This window comes from Aythya fuligula, chromosome 1 (assembly GCF_009819795.1).
Source record: "Aythya fuligula isolate bAytFul2 chromosome 1, bAytFul2.pri, whole genome shotgun sequence".
NCBI classification, from domain to species: Eukaryota; Metazoa; Chordata; class Aves; order Anseriformes; family Anatidae; genus Aythya; species Aythya fuligula.
Window position 1 is genome coordinate 182,756,156 of NC_045559.1, and position 22,178 is coordinate 182,778,333.

General features: G+C 34.9%; 1 protein-coding gene across 2 annotated transcripts in view; it reads right to left on the reverse strand.

Annotated features, from left to right (window-relative positions):
- The window catches only part of NBEA (neurobeachin), a 514,417-nt gene that overhangs the window by 418,773 nt on the left and 73,466 nt on the right, over positions 1-22,178 (reverse strand). For both annotated transcript variants that reach the window (XM_032190243.1, XM_032190252.1), the window contains exons 2-4: positions 6,084-6,315; positions 492-592; positions 151-246 (exon numbers count right to left, since the gene is read on the reverse strand). In XM_032190243.1, the coding sequence (XP_032046134.1) occupies positions 151-246; positions 492-592; positions 6,084-6,315 (429 nt within the window). The remainder of the gene's footprint in view (positions 1-150; positions 247-491; positions 593-6,083; positions 6,316-22,178) is intronic.

Consider the following 22,178-nt stretch of genomic DNA (forward strand, 5'->3'; position numbering starts at 1 on the left):
AAACCTATGGAAGGCAAGGTCTGTGATACTCAGGACTGTAATTCCCCTTGTGTTTCCCTTGCAAGAATTTCCAAATTCAAACTAAAAGAAACGCAAATAAGGAGCAATCTATTTGTTCCTCAAATCGTACTATTTTAGTTGAAAACTTACTGCAGCACTACAGCCTGGGAAGTTGAAAAAGGTATCAGGCCCATGTCTCTGTGGCATCTGATTAAGGACTGATAATAGCTTAACCGCATGTCTTGGCTGTGAAAACAAGAAAATTGCAGAGAAGTCAATATTTTTGTACTCTCTAAGCTATAATGGTAACTGGACGGTTTTCAAACAACACAGCAAATTAACTCTATAGTAGTTAGCTAAACTACTTCATAAACATATGTTCAATCAACATAAAAAAAAAATATTCAAGCTTATATGTCCCAGAAGACAATTTATGTTAACTTCAGGCTCTAATGGAATGACACTTAATGCTTTATCTGATCACAGCTTACCCAGATTCCATTTTCGCCTCGAAGCATGCTGAACAAAAGCTTCAACTCTTTGACAGTGATGCTGTAGCTGGCAAGAACCCCCAACATATCAACTAGAAGATCTTCAAAGGAAAATAAAGTTATTCTGAACTCTGAATTTCATTGTTTTGACAAAAAAAAAAAAAAAAAAAAAAAAAAGAAAAGAAAAAAGCTGCAAGCATTAATACCTTTAAACATAAGTGTATTCACAAATTCTAAAAGTCAAACTTTGTGGCCTTAAATATTTTACAAAGGATTTCATATTCTCATTGTTTTAACAGTTTTAAAAATAAATGCACATTTGCAGTTTTAGATGTTATATCACACTTTGAACAAAGTATCTATTAAATTTATGAAGAATTAATTCTTTCTCTTTTATAATATTCATTATGAACTTATTGTTTGCTTCTTTCTCTTACATAATATGGGATAAGGATTTCTTCATTCCTCTGTAGATAGTATTTTTCAGACATTTCAGAACTAAAAGTTGCTTGACATCATTCTTTAACTTAAGTACTTTATACTGAGAACTTGCATGGTTCCCATGGCTTTGCTAGTGATACTTCCAACTTTTATCAAAAAAAACAAACAAAAAAACCCCACAACTAACCAAGCAAAACAATCTTAGTGAGAAAAAAAAAAAAGACCACAGTATAAAGAATTCATCAAAAATTTTAAATTTTATGTAATACTGATTTCATTTAAACATTGCAAAATCCATATAATTTTAAAGTAATAGCATTATGTAGCTTGCCTATCAGAGAACATTGGGTTTAAAATTACTGCTAGATTTTATTATAAAATATAGAATTTCATTTTAAGAATCTGTTAGTTTAGGGGATGCTGGACCTTGCTTTACACTCTGCATTTTCTTCTGGAATAAACAGCACTACTAATGATTACTACTGCCTTTAGCAGAAGGAAAAACAAGCTGCACATCTTAGCAGATGTTGCATAAGAAATTTAATTCAGAGATCAAACTGCGGAGTACAGATTTTTCAAAACAAAAAAAAACACAACTTAACAGAATCAGCATTAACAATCATTTTGAATTTCTTCACCACTCAACAATCAGAAAATCCTCCCCATAAGCCTTTCAGAAGACATTATTAAGCTAGTATATTCTTTGCAGGTCTTCATGTTCTCTTTGTTCACCAGTGAAAGGATGACTCTTGAAGGTGATGACAAAAAGTAGTGTTAAAAATATTCATCCTTTAGATATTTTGTTTTTAAGAAATTTTATCTGCAAATACCTACATATGCATTTTTGTGTAAAACCACCAATATCTATTTACTTGTGCCACTATGAAAGCAGCCTCTGGTCCTACTCAACAGGCATGTGTAAAGACTGAAATAACATCTAATTTGCAGGAGACATACTAAGCTGTTCCATGTGTGAAACTGCATGTCAGGAAAAGCAAAATAAAACATTGTGACTTGCAGTCATTTTCACCAAAAGATCTAATTACGTCCCTAATGCTGATGTATAACCATATTTTTTCCTTTCTCTAAATAGTTTACTTGAGAGTTTAATAAATACTCCTTTTAAAATTAGTAGCAGATTGTATTTGTAACAGAATTTCTTACAGGAAAGCAAAATAAAGTGAATACAAAAACTCTTGTATATTATATGATGGTGAATTCTATGATCCAGCTCATCCTCTAGTACCTACAAACATTTGTCCCTTTCACTGTCCAGTCTCTAGCATGCAATGTGAAACTGGCAGTGATTACACCTATTGCACATGATCAGAAACTGAGAACAATAATACACTGAAAACTCAAAAAGAGAAATCAGCATGAATGAATACCAACCTTCAGCTGAGAATTTCCCGATTTTTATTTTGTAGCCTTAGGTTGTGTTTTAAATCAAGCTACTTCATGTAAACATCAAATACATGTCTATAAGCAATGAATAAAAAGTTGATAGAGAAAAAGAAATATAAATTCCCTATCATTGTATCCCTGGGTTAAACAAAGATCGCAAAGATTGAAGTCCGATGGGGAACAAGCGAAGATAAAGAAAGGAACATCCTTGAAAGTCAATGTAATTATGCAACTTAAAAATACTACTTTTAACACATAAAAAACAAACAAACAAACAAACAAAAAATTATTTCTTGTTTCAATATAACAAGAAGAACAAAAAAAGTACTCTAATAATACATAGCTTTATTCGTATGTATTAGAATCTAATATAAGAGTCAGTCTACCTCTGGTTTATAATCATAATTGTCCACTCATCTATAAAGGAGCAAGGGCTGCAAACATATTATAACTGTTTGTTGTTGTTGTTTTTAATGTTTTCTTCATTTTCTGTAATATTAAATATGATCACATATATAACTGGTATCTATGATCTCATTTCAGAAATGAGAAAGGCCAGAAGGAGAAAGCAGGCACCGTTTCTCATTTTTAAAGCATTTCAGATATGTACTGAATGGAACAGATTTCTGTTAATGGCACTTTCTGAATACTTTCATGCTAAGCAGTTTATACATGCTCTATAAATTCACCAGAAAGCTTGAAGAAATGCTTAATTCAGTCGTTTCATATGAAAATACAATGGTAAAAGAGCCTGCCTGTCTCTCAAGTAAACTAAGCATATATCAAAGTGAATAGTATGGCATTAACTTTAGAAGACATATTAAACTGTTTTGGAAACACAACTTCAGAAAAACTACCTCATGCCTCCTTAAATGCCTCCTTAAACAGCCAGCCATGAAATTATGAATTTTAACTCTGTTTGTGAAGTAGATCGATTTTTATGGGCTGGCAACAGAGAATGTGAGAATTTTGATGCTTTTATTATGGATCCAGTTGGAAGAGAAATGCTTGTTAACAGTCTGTTAATGGCAGAACAGTCCAAAAGTAACATTTTTGCTTAGAAATTAGGAACTGTTTCAATACTTAAGAATTTGATTCCAGAAATTTCAGAACAATTACCTACAGCACCACAACAAAAGTACAGCAAATAAAATGGGGCTCAAGGGAGACACATCCATTCAGTATAGGTTAGGGTTACGTTCACCATTCAGACTGCTCTGAAGTTACTAGAGATGTGTTATCTCAAGGAATCTCACTGAGCAGATCTGCATCACTACGCATCAAAGAGAAATAAATGAGGGATCTGTAAAAACTGAATCCCTCATGGAAAATCTTGTGCAGCTGTTAATAAAAACGTTTGCCAATCACCTATGTGAATATTTCAGTAATCTTTTTGCCTTAACCATTGATAAATAGCCTGATCATCTCCTCTCTTAGTATAACAGATTATCACAGTGCCCAGATGACTTGTGGTGGATAACGCTTCTGGAAAACAAATTGGAATATATGTGGCAATAATTTCATTTGGATTTCAATCAAGAGTCAAGATGATTAAACTTTTATTCTTGACCACACAATCTGAAAAATCTCAAGAAGAGGGATATCTAAAGTGCTGAGACGCTTCATAATCTGATAGTTTTCATCTGAACAGACAGACAAGTTTTTCTCACTGAAAAAGATTGAGTACATTTTTGTTTGCTGTTCTCTTACTTTCATAAAACAGAGGAAATTAGCTTCGGGTTTAGACTGGTCCTAAAACACTGCTGTTATGACATAATAGAGGTTATACTTGTCTCTTCTGTTTAAACCTTATTTAGGTTTAATCACAACATTTCAGGAGGAAACAGGTGAGATGACCTGAAATCAAACAAACAATCCCTCAAAACATATAAAAAACCAAAATCAGGAAGCCTCTCTCTTTTGCAGATGATAAGTCAGTTGCAAACATTAGGATTTTTGGTATTAACCTCTTAGGAAGAAGCACTAACACAGCTCTTGTTCAAAACAGCCTCTCTGAACATTCAAAACCATTTTGCCACAAAATTTCTTATTTTATCCTTAGGTTTTGGAAAGTTCATTGAAACACTTGGGGCAAAACAGTTCTACAATCATCTACAGTTAGTCATGACTTCAGCATGTACATATCAGATTAAGAAACAAAGATAATGCAAAAATAGTTACTGATTTCTTCATCAAGTGCCTACTAGTTATTATTGACTAGTTATTGGATGACCATATCCATCTCTTCTCACAGAGGCCACCCCTGCAGCCTCCCTGCTACCAAGTCCTTGACACATTAACCCAATTCATTAGGGTACCTCAAAATGAATAAATTTTAATTAGTATGATTCCTGGTTTTTATGAGTAAAATCCTGATAAACTTCAAAACAGTAATGTCTGTTTTCATCAACTAATGTCATATTTAACATGAAATAAACAATATCGTTCCCTTACTTTCCCTTATCTTACTATTCTGACATATTTACCAGTCCTGGAAACAAAATGTACTTGGTGAAAATCGTTAGTTTGTGAATCTATTGATCTGTTATACTCTAGTCTGAATCTCATGGTAGAATATTTAACATTACACTTCTGGTTTTAGCATTTGCACATACATTTTTAATGACTGAGTTGCTCACTAACACCTTGAAATATAGAATTTACAGCTTTTTCAAATATTTAACACTTAACACGATACTTAACACAAATACTTAATACTTAACACCTTTATACTGAAAAAAGCCAAAGATAAAAACATTCTTGAATAATTCATATTTCATGCTGCTGTTATCCTCTTCTTGTTTCTGGTCTGAAATCCTCACTGGTTTATTGTTCCACAAAGTCTATATATCTGCCAGGAATCAGATCATTACCTAAAGTCTTAAGAGTTAGAATTATGGAAGAAAAACCTCTTCAATCTTTCAAAAGCGCCTCACAATTTAAGTATATTAGAAGTCCCCAGCTATATAAAGATGAAGAATTACCTTCACACTTAGTTGAAAGAAAATGCTTAAGTTTATCCCCAGTAAAAATAAGGCGTAGATAAGTAAGCACATGTAGCTCTTGGCTGTCATATTTAAACTAGACAACCCAACCTGCTTTTCTAGCCAAATCATTCAGGATTACCCTATTACTGAGCAGATGTAGTATGGAATGACAAACTCCTTCAAAAGTAATGTGGAAACCTTAGCTATGCAAGAACTACATCAGATATTTTCAGTGAGCAAAGAATGCTACATTTTCTACTGTAAAAAATTTCAGGCCATTAAAATTCACAAGTACAAACAACAGAGACATTATAGGGAGCACAGCTATACATTATTAAATGATGTACAGAAATAAACTGTTTAATATAATCCATATATCCAGTATTCATATATATGAATAATTTCTGATATGCTATCAGATGTGGCTCACATTTAAAGCAGGTCATAACAATACTTCAAGCATCATAATACTAATTCAAAATGATAAATGCATTTCAAAACTAATATATTACCTTGAAAGGTAACAAGCCTAAACAGGTTGACAGTTAGTTTAGACAGTTATCTACATATATTCTAAAATAACAATGCCTTTTCTTTCCTTCATTTTTTCTAAAACTGATAAAAATTCTGACTTGATAGCAGTCAGAAAAAGCAAAATATTACTTTAAGTGAAAAACGAATTATCCCCAAACCCTCCATAATCAGAATAAGTTGACAGTTAAGCAATATAAGAATTATTTTATCAGTTGGTAATTTATACCTGCAATCATGTCGTCCACAGTACTCATCTTCAGCAGTACCTGTTCAATTAAGCCAACTTCCGTGCTAGTCTGTAAATTACGGACACTTTTACGTAGAATTGCTGTGAACATACTCCAGATTTCAGCTTGGCATGTTACATCACAGTGCTCCAAAAGCTCTGACATGCATGTAATGCTCTCTGCATCTTGGATTATAAAGTTCATCTCCAGATCAAATTCACCACCAACCAGCTACAAAAGAAAACAAGAACAACATTACAACATGAAATACATAGCTTAATGGCTTTCATACCTGCACTGTGATCAACACCTAATATTTTTTTATGGTGAGGGAGGTACTTTTGACAAAGAAACTCACAGTTATGATCAGCTGTGAGTTTGATCAGTTTGATGTCACAGCAGACTGATAATCATGCTATGCAAAACATATCTTGTACAAAATATACCCACTACTAGCATAAAATATGACCTTCAATGTTGTAACAGTGCTGAATACAACACTTTCACAAAATAAAATCAAAAGATATTTGAAATATTCCTTGCTGTAAAGTAACTGAAAGCGTAGCCTGGCCCAAAGTGAAGTAGTGGAGAATCTGCAGAAACTGAAAACCTAAAAAGTAACTGAAGCTTTCCCACATTTGTCGGAAGAGAAATTTACCTGCAAAAAGACACTGAAAATAACTTAGCTATATTACCTCTTGATATAACACAACGCTTGACCTTGCATGTTTTCAAGATTTTACTGCCCTTCCCTCTATACCACCCAAACCTCTGTGCAGTCATCTGTAGAATAAGAATCAGTGAACTGCACTGGACCAAACGAACCATGGAAAACGTGCTAATTATACCACAGGACAATTCATCATGTGGCCATGTAAACCTGCTGCTGGTGTAGGGAGAAACAGCACTGGGAAAGGAACAAGCACTCAGATGAAGAGCGATTTAACAGCAGCACTGATAAAACTTCAGCCTGATTCCTATCTACCTGGCTAAGTGCCAAATGCTATCTAATGCCCTGAATTCCAATTAAGTGGCACAACTAGTGGGCACATTTTAGGAGGAAAAAAAAAAAGGTGTAAGTAAAAATCTGAAAAAAAAACAAGTCAAGACTAAGACTATCTTAAAGCAGCTGAACTCACCATGTCACCAATCCCAAACAAATAGCCACTTGTGTAATTTTAAGAACATAAACTCTGAAAATCTGACCGAACAGTATATAAAACTCAGCTTAAAAATAAGCTAAGCTTGCCCTTTAATGGCAAAAATACCTTTCAGTTTTGAAGGAAAAAAAATCCTAGTAGGATTGTTTAATTCTGAAAGTACCAATATTAAACTTCAATAACTAGAAATATATTACCTAATTCAGAAGACAAAAACACAAAATAAATTAATTCTCGAATAAGTTTAAGACAATCTTTTCTGTTTGTTCCAGGTAGGTATATAATTAAAATTGCAGTAATATTTTTAATTAAAGACATTCAATGAACTCAAGTGCATAATTTCAGTGGTAATTTTTAAAACAAGGCTATTTCATAGTTCATTAAAAAGAAGGTTGTATATTGCTTTCAAATTAAACTCCAAATAAGAAGCAATATGAAATAATATGCAAACTTTTTTTTTTTTTTTTTATAGATAAACCTATCCAAATGCTCAGTCTTCCTTCAGTTCCAATCTATAGAAAATTAATACAACTAAGCAAGGATTAGCTTTGGCTTCTACCCTGAATGTATACCTATGCACCCTATGGAACTGTTGTTTTCTTTCCATTTCTTTCTATGCAGGTAATCTAGGATGAACAAATTTTATTTGGGAGATACTCTAAAGCCATCTGAACCCAGACCTTGTCAACCTGTGGCCCCATTTGAGCAGGGGGCATTGGACCAGGTGACCTCCATAGGTCTCTTCCAACCTCAACTATTCAACTATTATTCTATAATTATATTTAGATACACAACTTTCAGATACCTAACATAGGCAAGATGAATCCCACTCTTTGTTTTTGAGAACATAGATCTAAAAGCAACAAAAGAATAGCAGTATCTCTATCAGATTGCAGAGGTTCAGTATAGACTAATCTCATTTTCCTCATATGCTGTTTATCATAAATTAACACAGCATGGGCAAAACTGACTAAAATAATGCACAAGACTAAAATCCTATGCACAAACAAATGCTGGGTGGAGAATGTATTGAGAGCAGTCCTGAGGAGAATTACTTGGGGGTGTTGATGAGAAACTTAACATGAGCCAGCACTGTGCGCTTGCAGCACAGAAAGCCACCCATGTCCTGAGCTGCATCAAAAGCAACGTGGCCGGCAGGGCGAGGGAGAGGATTGTCCCTCTCTACTCTGCTCTCGTTAGACCCCACATGGAGCCCTGCATTCTATTCTGGGACTGCTAACATAAGAAGGATATTGACCTATTAAGGCAGGTCCAGAGGAGGGCCACAATGATGATCAGAGGGCTGGAGTACCTCTCCTATGAAGACAGGCTGAGGGAGCTGGGGTTGTTCAACCTGCAGAGGAGAAGGCTCCAGGGAAACCTTTAAGCCTTCCAGTACCTAAAGAGGGCCTACAGGGAAGCTGGGGAGGTACTCTTTTCGAGTGGAGTGATAGAACAAGGAGTAACCACATTAAACTGAAAAAGGGTAGATTTAGATTAGACGTTAGGAAAAAATTCTTCACTCAGAGGGTGGTGAGGCCCTGGCACAGGTTGCCCAGTGAAGCTGTGCACGCCCCATCCTTGGAGGTGTTCCAAGGCCAGGTTAGATGGGGCTTTGGGCAACCTGGTGTGGTGGGAGGTGTCCCTGCCCAACCATGGGGGTTGGAATTAGGTCATCTTTAAGGTCCTTTCCAACTCAAACTATGTTATAAATCTATTAAAATTATTCAGAGTATTTTCTTGCTAATGTAAATTAATATACTGATTTCTAAACTTTAAAACACTTAAATAGAGCTCACTATCAATCTGAAGCGATGTATCAATTTGAAGTATGTTGTCAGTTCTATTAAAAATAAGATGTCTGTATATTTAAAACAGAGAATCTGTATCAATAATACAATGAATGGTAAAATTGGTTTCACTGAAGGTGTTGTACTGGACTACAGACTATCCAGTAAGTATTAAAATTGTTATACTTGTCCATCTGTCAGCAATAGATTCATAGTCTATCAGTGACTGTTTATTTCACTACAAAGAACATTAAAATATAATCATAGAATCATTGAGGTTGGAAAAGACCTCCAAGATCATCTGGTACAACCATCCCCCTACCACCAATATCACCCACTAAACCTGATTTGCCCCTAACAAAGATATAAACAAATCTAGACCACTAACAATGATCACAATTATTAAAATCAACCTCTTCAATAACAGAAAAAAAATAATAAACTAATGGAAAAAAAAAATAGGAAGGGTATAGAGTAGTTGCTTTTCTTAAGTAAAATATTAAGTTGTCATGAACCAAATTTTAAGATGACATGGAAAATCTAAACCAAAATGAATTCTCAAAAATGCATCTCAAAATGCATTCTCAAAAAAAAAAGAAAAAAAAAGTTTGTAAGTGCATTTCCCCAGCAAAGTAAGAAAACTCCCTAGGATAATAAGAAAAGAAGAGGAATAACCAATCATAACTAACCAGACTTTACTACACAGAGAAGTTATAAGTGGAGTACCACTGGAATAATAAGTTGGTAACAAGTGCTGATATTAATGAAATGGCAAAGTTTGCTGAAGAGCCAAAAATCATTAAACACAGTTTAAAACCATCAACTCTTAAGAGTTGAAAAGATTTCTTATGATACCAAGTGGCCAGGCAATAACATATAGTTCAAAGAGTTCAAAGTTAGTAAATACAAAGTAATACCACACTATTACAGTTTTACCTATATTTACAATATGACAAGCTCTCAAATTCACAATTATCATCCATAAAAGAAAGAGCCAGTATGGGCACAACTTTAAATAACTAGCTGTCACTAAAAGTTGTCTGTGGTTAACCGGGAAATGTCATAATGAACTTGCAACTTCATAATTTGGGTACAATTCTGACTGCAATACCATATACAGAAAGTTAAATTGCCCTGCCATAAAGTAATCATTTTTAATATAACATGCAACAGACTTCTGTACTAAGACAAATTTCATCTGAAGTACAATATGAACATAAGCAAATCCTTACAGTAGCTGGTATATCATACCATAAATCAGTACTCCTTATACATCTTATAGATTAAATATAATATTTTTGTTATGTCATACATTCAGTCCTCCTTTGCATTCTTCAAGTGAACATTATACTCAGTAAAGACCATACTTCCACTGTGATTAAGTATCTTGAATTATTGCTTGTACTTTGTCAAGGTCACATATCACTTTTAAACTACTCTGCATCTTTCACAGCAAAGTTGTTATAAATGAAGAAGCAAACTAATTTTCACACCACTGTTCCAAGTTAGATGAAAATGGCCAAAAACATAGCTCCTCCTGAAGAAGTATTGAACTGTCAGCTATAAGCAAATTAGGCTTTCTTCTCTATCCTGAGGTTGTTTACAATGACAGGTTGAAACTCCTTGCAAATTGCTCCAAGAATCTTAACCTACATTACCATCCTCAAAGGCATTACTCAATCTCCATTCTCCTGAATACTGCATCCATTCCTCAGTAAGCCTCCCCCATTCACTATACTATACAATAAAATTGTTTCTTCATGGGCTTCTGCATCTACGCAGAATTTAAGATGGTCTTTTACACCTTTTTGGCCTAGAACAAATGTTAAATATTCCCCCAAAATATAGAAGTTGACTACATGCATGTATATCTGACAGTTGAATTCTAGATATAGAGCAAAATATGTGCTCCTGAACATCTAGGATTACATTTACACAGTTTTAAAAATCACAGTTCTTCAGAATCAGATTCTTCTGAGGAATGTGCTGAAACAAAGAGATAGTAGATAGCAGCTAAAATAGAAAATTCCTCAAATGAATGAAAAAGAACAGGAAAGATGGCAGACAAACTCTGAAGAAACACAAAAATGGAACATCAGGATGACCTGATACTGAATGAAAATTCAAAGCACAGGTCAGAACTAATTCTAACATGATTTCATTAAAACAAACAAACAAACAAACAAAAACCCCTGAGGACACAAAGTTTTTCAACACAATTTCATCTGTGGTTAAAAGAAAAAAAAAGGCAAATATAAGAACCCTAAGGATTTCATATGATGCAAGAAAATACTTTAGAAGCATTTGGTATTGTTTCAGTTAAATTCAGTTAAAAGTGCATGAGAGCATTGTGCTAAAGAGATTGACTCAGTGCAAACACATAATAACAATAAATTGTTAAAATTTGAACTACAGAGAGATCAAATAAAACATTTTTCTTTGCACTTATTTTCATGTTAACACATAAAATACTTTTTTTTTTTTTTTTTTTTTTTTCTCATAACCACCTAGTTTTCTATGTTTTGCACTCAAATTTTGGAAGAAGTTTCATGTCACTTAAAGTGAATATTTCTGTTACTTTTAACACTTTACACATGCTTCTCTCTATTCCTCCTTTTTTCAGTCTTATTAACTACTAACTTGCACAATTGAAACATACTTTTAGTTGTTAACACAATTTTCTGAACAGTTTTTGGTTTCCTCAAATGTCATATTAATTAAAAGGATGCATCCAAAAAGAAAAGGGTGTTATCTATAACCATCTAGGACCTCTCATCTTGTATTTAACTTGTAAATGCTTTTGGGCAGGCAAACATACTTTTTCATTTTCATGTTTATCCAGAACAAAGTGGAATTTGTTTGCAGTTATCAGCAATGAAACCGCTCCCTAGCCCTGCTGGCCATGCTGCTTTTGATGCAGCCCAGGATACAGTTCACTTCCTCGGCTGCAAGCACACATTGCTGACTGATGTTGAGCTTCTCATCTGTCTCCCCCAGGTCCTTCTCCTCAGATCTGCTCTCAATCCATTCTCCACTCAGCCTATATTTGTGTTTGGGATTGCCCTGGCCCAGGTGCAGGACCTTGCACTTGCCATTGTTGAACTTCATGAGGTTCACACAGGTCCACTTGTAAAAGCTGTCCAGATCCCTCTGGATGACATCCCTTCCTGCCAGCATGTCAACTGCACCACTCGGCTTGGTGTCGTTGGAAAACTTGCTAAGGGTGTAATAAATACTCTGCTCTCATGAGGTCTCACCAGACTGCTGTGTTTAGATCCTGGGCCCCCAACATAAGAAGGACGAGGACCTGTTAGAGTGGATCCAGAGAAGGACCATGATCAGATCAGATCAGATCAGATCAGAGGGCTGGAGTATCTCTCCTGTGAAGAAAGGCTGAGGGAGTTGGGCCTGCTCAGCCTGGAGAAGAGAAGGCTCTGGGGAGACCTTACAGAAGCTTTCTAGTACATAAAGGGGGCCCTACAAGAAAGCAGAAGAGGTACTCTTTGTCAATGAGTGATAGGACAAGGGGTAATGGCTTTAAACTAAGAGAGTAGATTTAAATTAGATATAAGGAAGAAATTATTTGCTTAGAGGATGGTGAGGCACTGGAAAAGGCTGCCCAGAGAAGCTGTGGATGCCCCATTCCTGGAGGGGTTCAAGGCCAGGCTGGATGGGGCTTTGGGCAACCTGGTCTGGTGGGAGGTGTCCCTGCCCATGGCAGGGGACTTGGAATCAGATGATCTTTAAGATCCCTTCCAGCCCAAACCATTCAGTGACTCTATGCAAGTTCTAAGTATTAAGCGTTTTTTTTTTCCCCACCCACATTAAGAGAATTATACTTTATATATTAGTCTAGATCAAAGAAAATATATTAGAATTATACAAACAGTCTTCAAATATTTAAATCTCTAAATTTGCTGATCTGTGCTGAAAGTAGTACATTTTCCTTGCTTCCTTCAAATTGGATTACTATCTGTGTTTATTTTAATAGAAATGAAGAATATAAATTCCAGAGTACTAGGCAGCCAGTGCCATTGAAAAACTGCATTAGCACAATTATATAATTACTACAATTCTAGTAACATCCAGGTCAAATTTGCACCAAGGCATTTGATTCTTCCCCCTCCTAATTAACTACTGTCACACTTGCTCTGCATTTTCTAAAGCCAAGAATAATAAGGACATATTACAGACAACATGACAACCATTCTCATTTATTTTGGACTAGTTTGTGAGAACCACTTTAGATTTAAATATATACACATTTGATTAGGATAATCAGCCTTGCCTTGTGAGTACAGGAGGTAATCAGTTTGGAAACAAACTGTGAAACAAATTTATTAATTCTTTTCCTCTCCCTGATCTTCATATATCTTTTAAGCTTTGCAAAGCAGCTGACTGCTTTTGGCATAGATTTCCATGGGGAAAAAGTCAGAAATAACCTGCTGGGATAGGAGTGATAATCTCTTAAAATCCTAAATTAGTTCACTGTTATAAGGAGAAAACTAATAAACCTTTTATCCTTGCTAATAAAGGCCATCACATAACATTCCAGAATAGTGCTCATTCAAACTGGAACATCTTTTCCTCAAAAAAAGCATTGCATTGACTTCATAATCACAAGTGAGAGTTCAAACTATGTGGAGTCAGGTAGCTACTGCTTCTTTTATTAAGACACAGCTCCAGTTCAGGCATTCAGACACACTAGTCTGACAGAAGAGGTGGTGGGCCCAGGCGAGAAAAACAAACAAACAAACAAGCAAACACTATTATTTTCAGGTCATTAATTAAAACATTTAATTTCTAACCAAATAATTCAGAGTTTTTAGGAGGATTTTTTTCACCCACATAAATGTTTGTTTCTTCATGGAAAAGTGTTTAGAATTCTAAATTAAATAAGTGAAACTTTTCGGTGACCAATATATGTGTTGATCACCTGAATTTTTGTTAATCTAAACATATCAACATGACTACAGAGAAAACCACAAATAATAAACACTTAAAACTGATATTTTCCATTATTTTCCATAACTGGCATATATATATATATATATACATACATATATACATGTATATATACACACATACATATTTTAAATGCTTATGGAATGCAGTTCTTTAGAAATCTCAATTACAGATACTTGTATTCAGGGTAATTTTCAAAATTCTCTTTACTGTCAATGGAAGGTGCATCTAAAAAGTGCATCTGGACAGTGATTCATCTCACTGATTTTAGATACAACATTAGGTTCAAATAATTCTTACCCTGGGAATGTAGTATTTTTCACCAACTATAAAAGGAGAGCTAGTCCAGACAGACACATCTAATGTTATGTCAGATTAATCTCACACAGTGTGCTCACAGTATGGTTTATAACCAAATGACAGCACTAGAAAGATTGATTCTCATGTGAATCACGAAAACAGCATGTCTTTCTCCACATTACCATACCCTTTTTAAAGGGACCTTCATTCATTTTAGCTTAAAAAATATGTTTATCTTGAGTAATATATAGTATGTACACAATAGCATGCCACTAAATGCATACTACCTAATAAGTTTGTTGACAATTTTACAATATCCTGAGAAAAAAATAAATATTTCAACATGTCCTTTATACCTACAGAGAAAGTATGAATGAAGTAACCCATTCAACATCCCTTTTGTCACTTCCAAGCTTGAGCATGTTATTATACAGAGGGCATCTCCTGGGTCTGGCTGGGATGGAGTTAATATTCTTCATGGCAGCCCATATGGTGCTGATTTGGATTTGTGACTAAAACAGTGCTGATAATGCACTGATGTTTTAGGTATTGCCAAGATGTGCTTGCATGGAGTCAAGACCCTAACTGTTTAACTCTGTCCCTCCTTTAAGTAGGCTGGGGGTGAGCAAGATGCTGGGAGGGCACACAGACAGGATGACAGCTGACCCCAAATGACCAAAGGGACATTCCATACTATATCACGTCATGCCTAGAAATAAAACTGTGGGCTGTTCTGATTCTCTCACCCATCACTCTGGTGAAGGTGTGGGGTGGGGTGAGTGAGCAGCTAATTGATGGGGGTCAACCCACCACAGTTTTAAAACTTTTGGCCTCTGCTCTCAAACCCAGTACAATTATCCAGGAAAAATATTTTATCATTTCCTCTCCCTTCCTTTTCTATAAGTCAATATCAATAATTTTGACAATACCTACACTTTTTTTTTTTTTTTTGTTTTTTCCCCAGAACAATTTTTTTCAATCATGAAGAGAAACAAAAACATATATTTGAAATGCTTGGAAGATAACATGAGTTGTAAAAGAACAAATATTCTCTAAGCAATGAAGATTAACTCTGTACTTATTAATGCCCTCCTGTTGTCACTGTTATCTGCCTCAGTACATTAGCTTTCTTGGGACATAAACCAGGAACAGAGAGTAAAAATTATTACAAGAACTGTCTTCTTTTCTTTAATTTCTGCCAGACAGTTGTAAATGATACCACTGGCACTGGCAGATTTTCTAGTATGAAAGCAAAAAGCCAACAGTCAAACTGAAACTGGCACACTGGTTTATTTAGCACTAGTGATACTTTATTAAAAATGGCTACAGTTATCTAAACAACGATACTGATGGTTTTGCCATACACTTGGCAAAACTGGCAAAATGCAGTTATATAAATGTAATACCACATAAAGGTAGTATTTGGTGATACTAAATAAAGGGCACCTTAAAGACCACCCAGTTCCAACCCCCTGCCATGGGCAGGGACACCTCCCACCACATCAGGTTGCCCAAAGCCCCAGCATCGAGCCTGGCCTTGAGCACCTCCAGGGATGGGGCATCCACAGCTTCTCTGGGCAGCCAATGCCAGTGCCTCATTGCCCTCTGAGGGAAGAATTTCTTCCTAATATCTAATCTAAATCTACCGTCTTTTAGTTTAAAGCTTGTTCTATCGCTACACCCACTGAAAAAAGAGCCCCTCCACAGCTTTCCTGTAGGCTGCCTTTAGGTACTGGAAGGCCGCAATGAGGTCTCCCCAGAGCCTTCTCTTCTCCAGACTGAGCAGGCCCAACTCCCTCAGCCTGTCTCCATAGGAGAGGTGCTCCAGCTCTCTGATCATCCTCGTGGCCTCCTCTGGACTCACTGTAACATGTCCTTGTCCTTCTTGTCCTGGGTTCCCAGATCTGAATGCAGGGCTCCAGGTGGGTTCTCACAAGAGCAGAGAAAAGAGGGACAATTACCTCCCTTGCCCTGCTGGCCATGCTGCTTTTGATGCAGCCCAGGATACAGTTGGCTTTTTGGGCTGCAAGTAAATCCTTTTTACTAATGTGGAGCTTTTTATCCACCAGTACCCCTAGGTCCTTCTCCAAAGGGCTGCTCTCTTTTTATAAGCCCTGCAAAATAGTGGTTGTCAATGCTTAACTAAGGATAACGATAATGCTTAAGTAATGGAAATGTTAACAATAAGTCAGTTCAGCAGCTTGTCCCAGACAGACACTCTTAAAGGAATTGTCCATAATGAACAAAGGTTTCTGTGTATTTAAACTGAGTTGCGTGTGCTGTGAGATATTATTCCAGACTCTCTTCATCCATTCTTAGCATCAAAGCTGCTTTGATACAAGAAAGTGAAAATATCAAAAATTGTTGTGCTGCTCAGAAAAGCTGCCCCATGTACTTCTGATTAGTATCTGTTTTTGTCATGATGAGTTGAAATTTTTTGGTTGAAACTTCACTAGAAAGAAGAAACCCTAATAGATTGAAATGACAGTCTATTATTTATTTTTAAAAGATCACAATGTTAAGGCATGGTTTAAACTATTTGTTATAGTAGGAATGCTGGAGCAATGTACTGTAGTACATTCAAACTGGCAAAATATATTGTGTCACAGTTATTTTTTCAGGTCATAAATACAAAATAGAAATTTAATAAATAAAATATAATGACATTGGCATAGAAAAAAAAGTCATTTTTGACTGGCTTTTCTGAAGGACACACAGATCTACAAGTCAAATAAGAGAAAAACATTGTAGAGAGGTATGTTGAGAACACTTTAAGATTAGAATTATGGGTACACTGCTATACCAGATTCTGTGTAATACAAGTGAGCAATCAACCAAAACATCCAAAACGATGGTAGGTCAACTGCAGTCAAGCACACACATGATTTACAGATATAAGCACCAATTATGCTCACATACATTGCAAGTCTACATAACTTACAGACAGGGTCAACAGTTTGGCTTACTCATTAGCTGAATGACAATTTCAACTCTTTCCCTTCCCTGCTTTTTGTCAACCCATACCTCACATAGCCAGATCTTTCCTAAGTACCACTGAGGCTTAAAGAGAAAAACAAAACAACCAAACCACCACCACCAACAACAAAAAAGAGGACAATGGTTCTCCAGCAGATCACAGAACTTTAAAGAATGCTTGACTTTAACATGGGGCAGAAATGAGTCTGATAAAGTTCAAATGTCTGGCCTCATAAAAGTTTCCCTAGCACAAAACTGCAACTCCTTGAATGTCCTATCTTAGAAGCAAGCAATGCAAAGTGAGAGAGTTTAAGGTCCTGTGACACATGACAAATTTTCCCCACTTAAAGACAGTTGGATCAGGAATCCATTGGATTGTGGCAGAAATGAGGACTGACCAAGATATTTTACATACAAATACCTAACCCAAAACTCCAAAAAACCTCAGTTTTTACCAAAGATATCCTCCTGGTTTAGTGTTCCTGTGTCAGCAGCAAAAGGCTCTTTTCCTGTTTATTTTACTAATCTGCAACAGATATTTTTGGGCTATATATATATGTTTATTGTTTTGAAGCACCTTTTACCACTACAGTACCAGCAAAACTGCATTTTTTTCCTTCCAGATCATGTCTCAGAGACATATTAATAATTGTTTTCTTCCATTGTACAATGAAGCAGTCAGCCTTTGGCTGGTGAACTCAAAAGGAAGAGCCTGCAGGCTCTCTTACAGTCTCCTCTTTTCCCATTAGGTAATCAGAGATGCAAAGCAGATGCTCTCTGTTGGCACTAGCTGCATTTTCCTCACTATTAAAGAGCCCTTTTGCATACCCTTTTCCCATTAGGAGCTCTTCTGCAAGTTCCTAGCTGGTTTCACCCATGGCCTCAGTTTTTGGCCCTACAGACCTTGCAAACTTATATAGTATAACCTTTATTTTCACTACAAAGCACATCTTTACCCAATATATTTTAAAAGGATTGACACAGCATTGATGTCCTGCATCCTTCCCAAAAACCCATGGAGCAAAATATTTTTCTAATTACCTGTTCTTTCATGCTAAGTGAAATTTGGTTACCTGAGATATTCAGCAAACAAAAAATAACCTATTTTTAGTCTAAAGGACATGAATATTTGAACATAAAGAAGTTTAGCCTAGGTAATTTTCATATTGCAATCAGTTTTCTATAAAAATAATCAACACATGCAATTCTTTTACCTTGCTAAATATCATCTCCTATTAACCCAGTTTCCTTTGTATATATACACTTGAACTGGCATTTGGTAAGAACTGGAATTATTTACATTCCTCTCATTAAGATTCTATTACCTATTCTAAAATTAAATCATCCATTATTAAATAGTGCTCTCTCGTGTCCATCTTTTTCTTAGATTTTGATTTATTTAGGATGTTTAATTGCCTTTATTTAGGACTGAAACATTTTCCTCCTGTCATAAGATGCTCTAAGACTCCAGAAAAACTGAAAACTATGTCACCGCTATACGATATTTAAAAGTAGAACATTTCTAATTAATTTAGTTGTAATAGTGCCATTAGTATACAAAGGTGTTGAAAGTATCCTGTTTACATGAATGGTTAATGATAGAGTGATAGCCCGCAAGAACCACCATTCTGGGGATACATGATCTAAAACAGTGAAGTGAGAAGTGCACAATACTGGTCTTACAGTCTATCTGAAAATATTGCTCAAATGTAAGAAGTTCATGAGAACAACAACAAAAATGTGCTTAATTCTCAACATCCTGCTGACTGCTTACAACAATAATTTTGAGATGTCTGACAACACTTTCCATGTCAGTATTTTGAAACTTTTCAATATTAACACTTACGATCAGTTTATGATGCTTCACATTTTATTTCAACATGTTCATTTTCAACAATTCTCCATTTTTAATTAAATGCAAAAGCATTAACCACTTTTTACAGTCTTTTGTTCCAGAAGTTAACCTGGGTATTGATACAGCATGAGAGAAAACAAACCAGTATTTAAGCACAATGAAAAATCCTACCTCATTTCCTTATAACTCTTTTTTGGACTACAAAACAAGTGTTGGACATGTGAAGTCATTCCAGTCAACAGTAAATAAGGAAATCCCTGTCAGTGTTCCTTCTACTAAAAAGATGGTATGTAGATTCCAGCAAATAATAATAAAAACTATAATATATAATTGAGTTTAAACTTAGTCATGGAGCTTGAACAAAGGATTCCTGTAGAACCTAGATAATTCTTGTTATGACTGAAATGCCTTTTGGCTATATTTTATAAATAATCATAAAATCAAATATGTAAACAAGCGTGGTTTTACCTCTAAGTTTACTTTGTTTCTTTGATAAGTGCATTTTGTCATAGTTCAATTTAATTTACAGCTAACAATACACTTCTAAATAAAATTAGTCAGTAAAAAAGCTTTAATAAGTTCTCTGCAAATGCAATCATTTATGCATTTATAACGCTGTTCAGTATGTGATAAAATACAGAGTGTTGCCATCAAAATAAACATGCAAATGTTTATAACATGAGGTGTCATTTTCCCATGGTTGGGAAAATTAACAGCAAGATTCAATATCGATGGCCATATAACTCCTGTGGCTTCTCAATTTTGTTAGCCTGAAACTTGTTCCATACAAATAACAACAATACTAAATAACAACAGTAATAAAAGAATCTAAATTTTCTAGAGTCCATGCTAATTTCTAGCCAGTCCATGCTATTTTATTTGTTGTATTTTAGCAAATCAAGAGAAGGTATATCATGTGTCACATTCTCCTTGTCCACGAAAGTGAGTGGGATACTGTTATAAGACAGGTATAGTGCTTTAAAAACTCTCTTAAGCCATCCTTATAGGAAACCTCCACTGGTTATAAGAGCAATCGCAAATTTGTAAGAAAGATTTTTTCAAAACAGATTTGTCTACACTGGACCCTTTCTCTTTCTCTAAATAACTCACAATGATAATTGTTTTGACTGGTCTTCCAAAGGATTTTAATTGTCATTAATATTTAAGACTTTTTTTCTGCAAGGGTAAAACCTAAAGCCACAACTACTTAAGGAGGCACAAAAGAGACTGTGATGACAATTGTTTCACAAAGGCAGAATTGAACCCTAATTGCTTTTTATTACTAGCATTAGTATTATTATTAATTTTATTCAATAGAATAAAATTTTCTTTAACTGGCAGAAGAAAAGGCCAAATTTTTGTTGAAAGGAAAGGCCAGAATTATGCAGCAAAATAGGAGAGGTCAATTATGCAACTCTAACCATGAAAGTTAATTTTAAGGATGAAATTAAAAGGAGATAAATAAGGGTAAGAAACAACTTGTCAGTGGTCAGTGTGTTTCCCTTTCATGAGAATTTTGTAATTGTTCAGTTTTTCCAAGCTGAACACCATTTAATGTACAAGTGCCCATACTTTTCACCTTTTCACATGATCTAGATGAAATTAGGGATAGGAACAATTATGCAACTAGAACCAAGTTGAGAGTGAAAAAAAATGATGTATTCTAATACTAAATGTATGTGGCTTCCCTCCGTTTTGGTTATTTAAAACATTACCTTGCTACACAAGTGTCGCAGCACTTGAAAAAATAAATACACCTTTTTAAAGATGAAACCCATAAGGAAATGAAACCAAATTATTGCAGTAGGAAGTCCAAGTAAAGAGAACAAGGTTATCTCAATATTGCACTAGCTCGCTCGTTTGTATTTGCCTGGTGTTACTATTCGAACTACTGTTCAGGAAAATAAGACTAGTAAAAAGGTCTACTTAGCCTATTTAAGCAGCAAAACATTAAATATCTTCAAATGAGAAGAGGACAAGCATATACTGATTTTTCTCCATTATAGAGACCCAGATTCACACTACCTGTGAACTGGGAGTTTCCTGATCCAGAATTAAAAGTTTGTTTCAGTAAGTCGATGGATTTCCTTCCATGATTTTCTCTGATTAATTTCTGAACTCTCATCTTTTTGGACCTTTAATATCCTGTAGCAATGAGTCCCACTGTTTCTTGATGTACTGTGTAATAAGATTGTTATACATCTACTGTATGTGTGCATATATATATATGCACATATATATATATGTGCATTTATATATACATATATATGTATACATATGTGTATATATAAATGACTTCATTTCAGCCCTCTACTTCTTGCATTTTTGAATAATAAAGAACAAATGTTTTCTGTCACATTCTCCATTTAACTCACATTTATGCTAAATAAACTTGGCCATCTCTTTTCCATGCTGAAAATTCCTACTTTGTTAAAAATGCTCTTCATCTGAAATTCATATTTATTCATGCCTTCTTATCCTACTATTTTTTGCTACTTCAAATATATACTTTGGAAACTAGAAGTTACAAAGAATTTTATACAACACTGAATATATGGATATATCATGGGTTTATACAATGGCATAAAAATGTTTTGTTTTACTCTTTCTTGACAACACATTAGTGTTCCTCGGTTGGTTTATTTAATAATAATAATAATAAAAATAAAGTACACAGTAAAATTACTATTTGACAGGCAATGTATCTTTGAACTTCACGTATCTTCCATGTTTTGATACTATACTTATTAATAATTTAATTAAGTAATACAGGCTGAAGCTTGGAGATAACAGCTAAGGATGCACTCTTATGATATTTCCAAGACTCAGACCCAGATTCTGAAAATAATATTCCTATGGTCTGAATTTCAAACACTCTATCTGAAAAAAACTAAATCAGCTCCACGTGTACTAAGCATTCTTTTTATGGCACCATCTTTACGAGCAAAGGAAAGATCACATACGATCTGATTTGATTATAAGACAACTATAACTGAACTGTCAATAATCACAAAGATAGGTGTTGTATAATGGAGGAAAGTCAAGTGT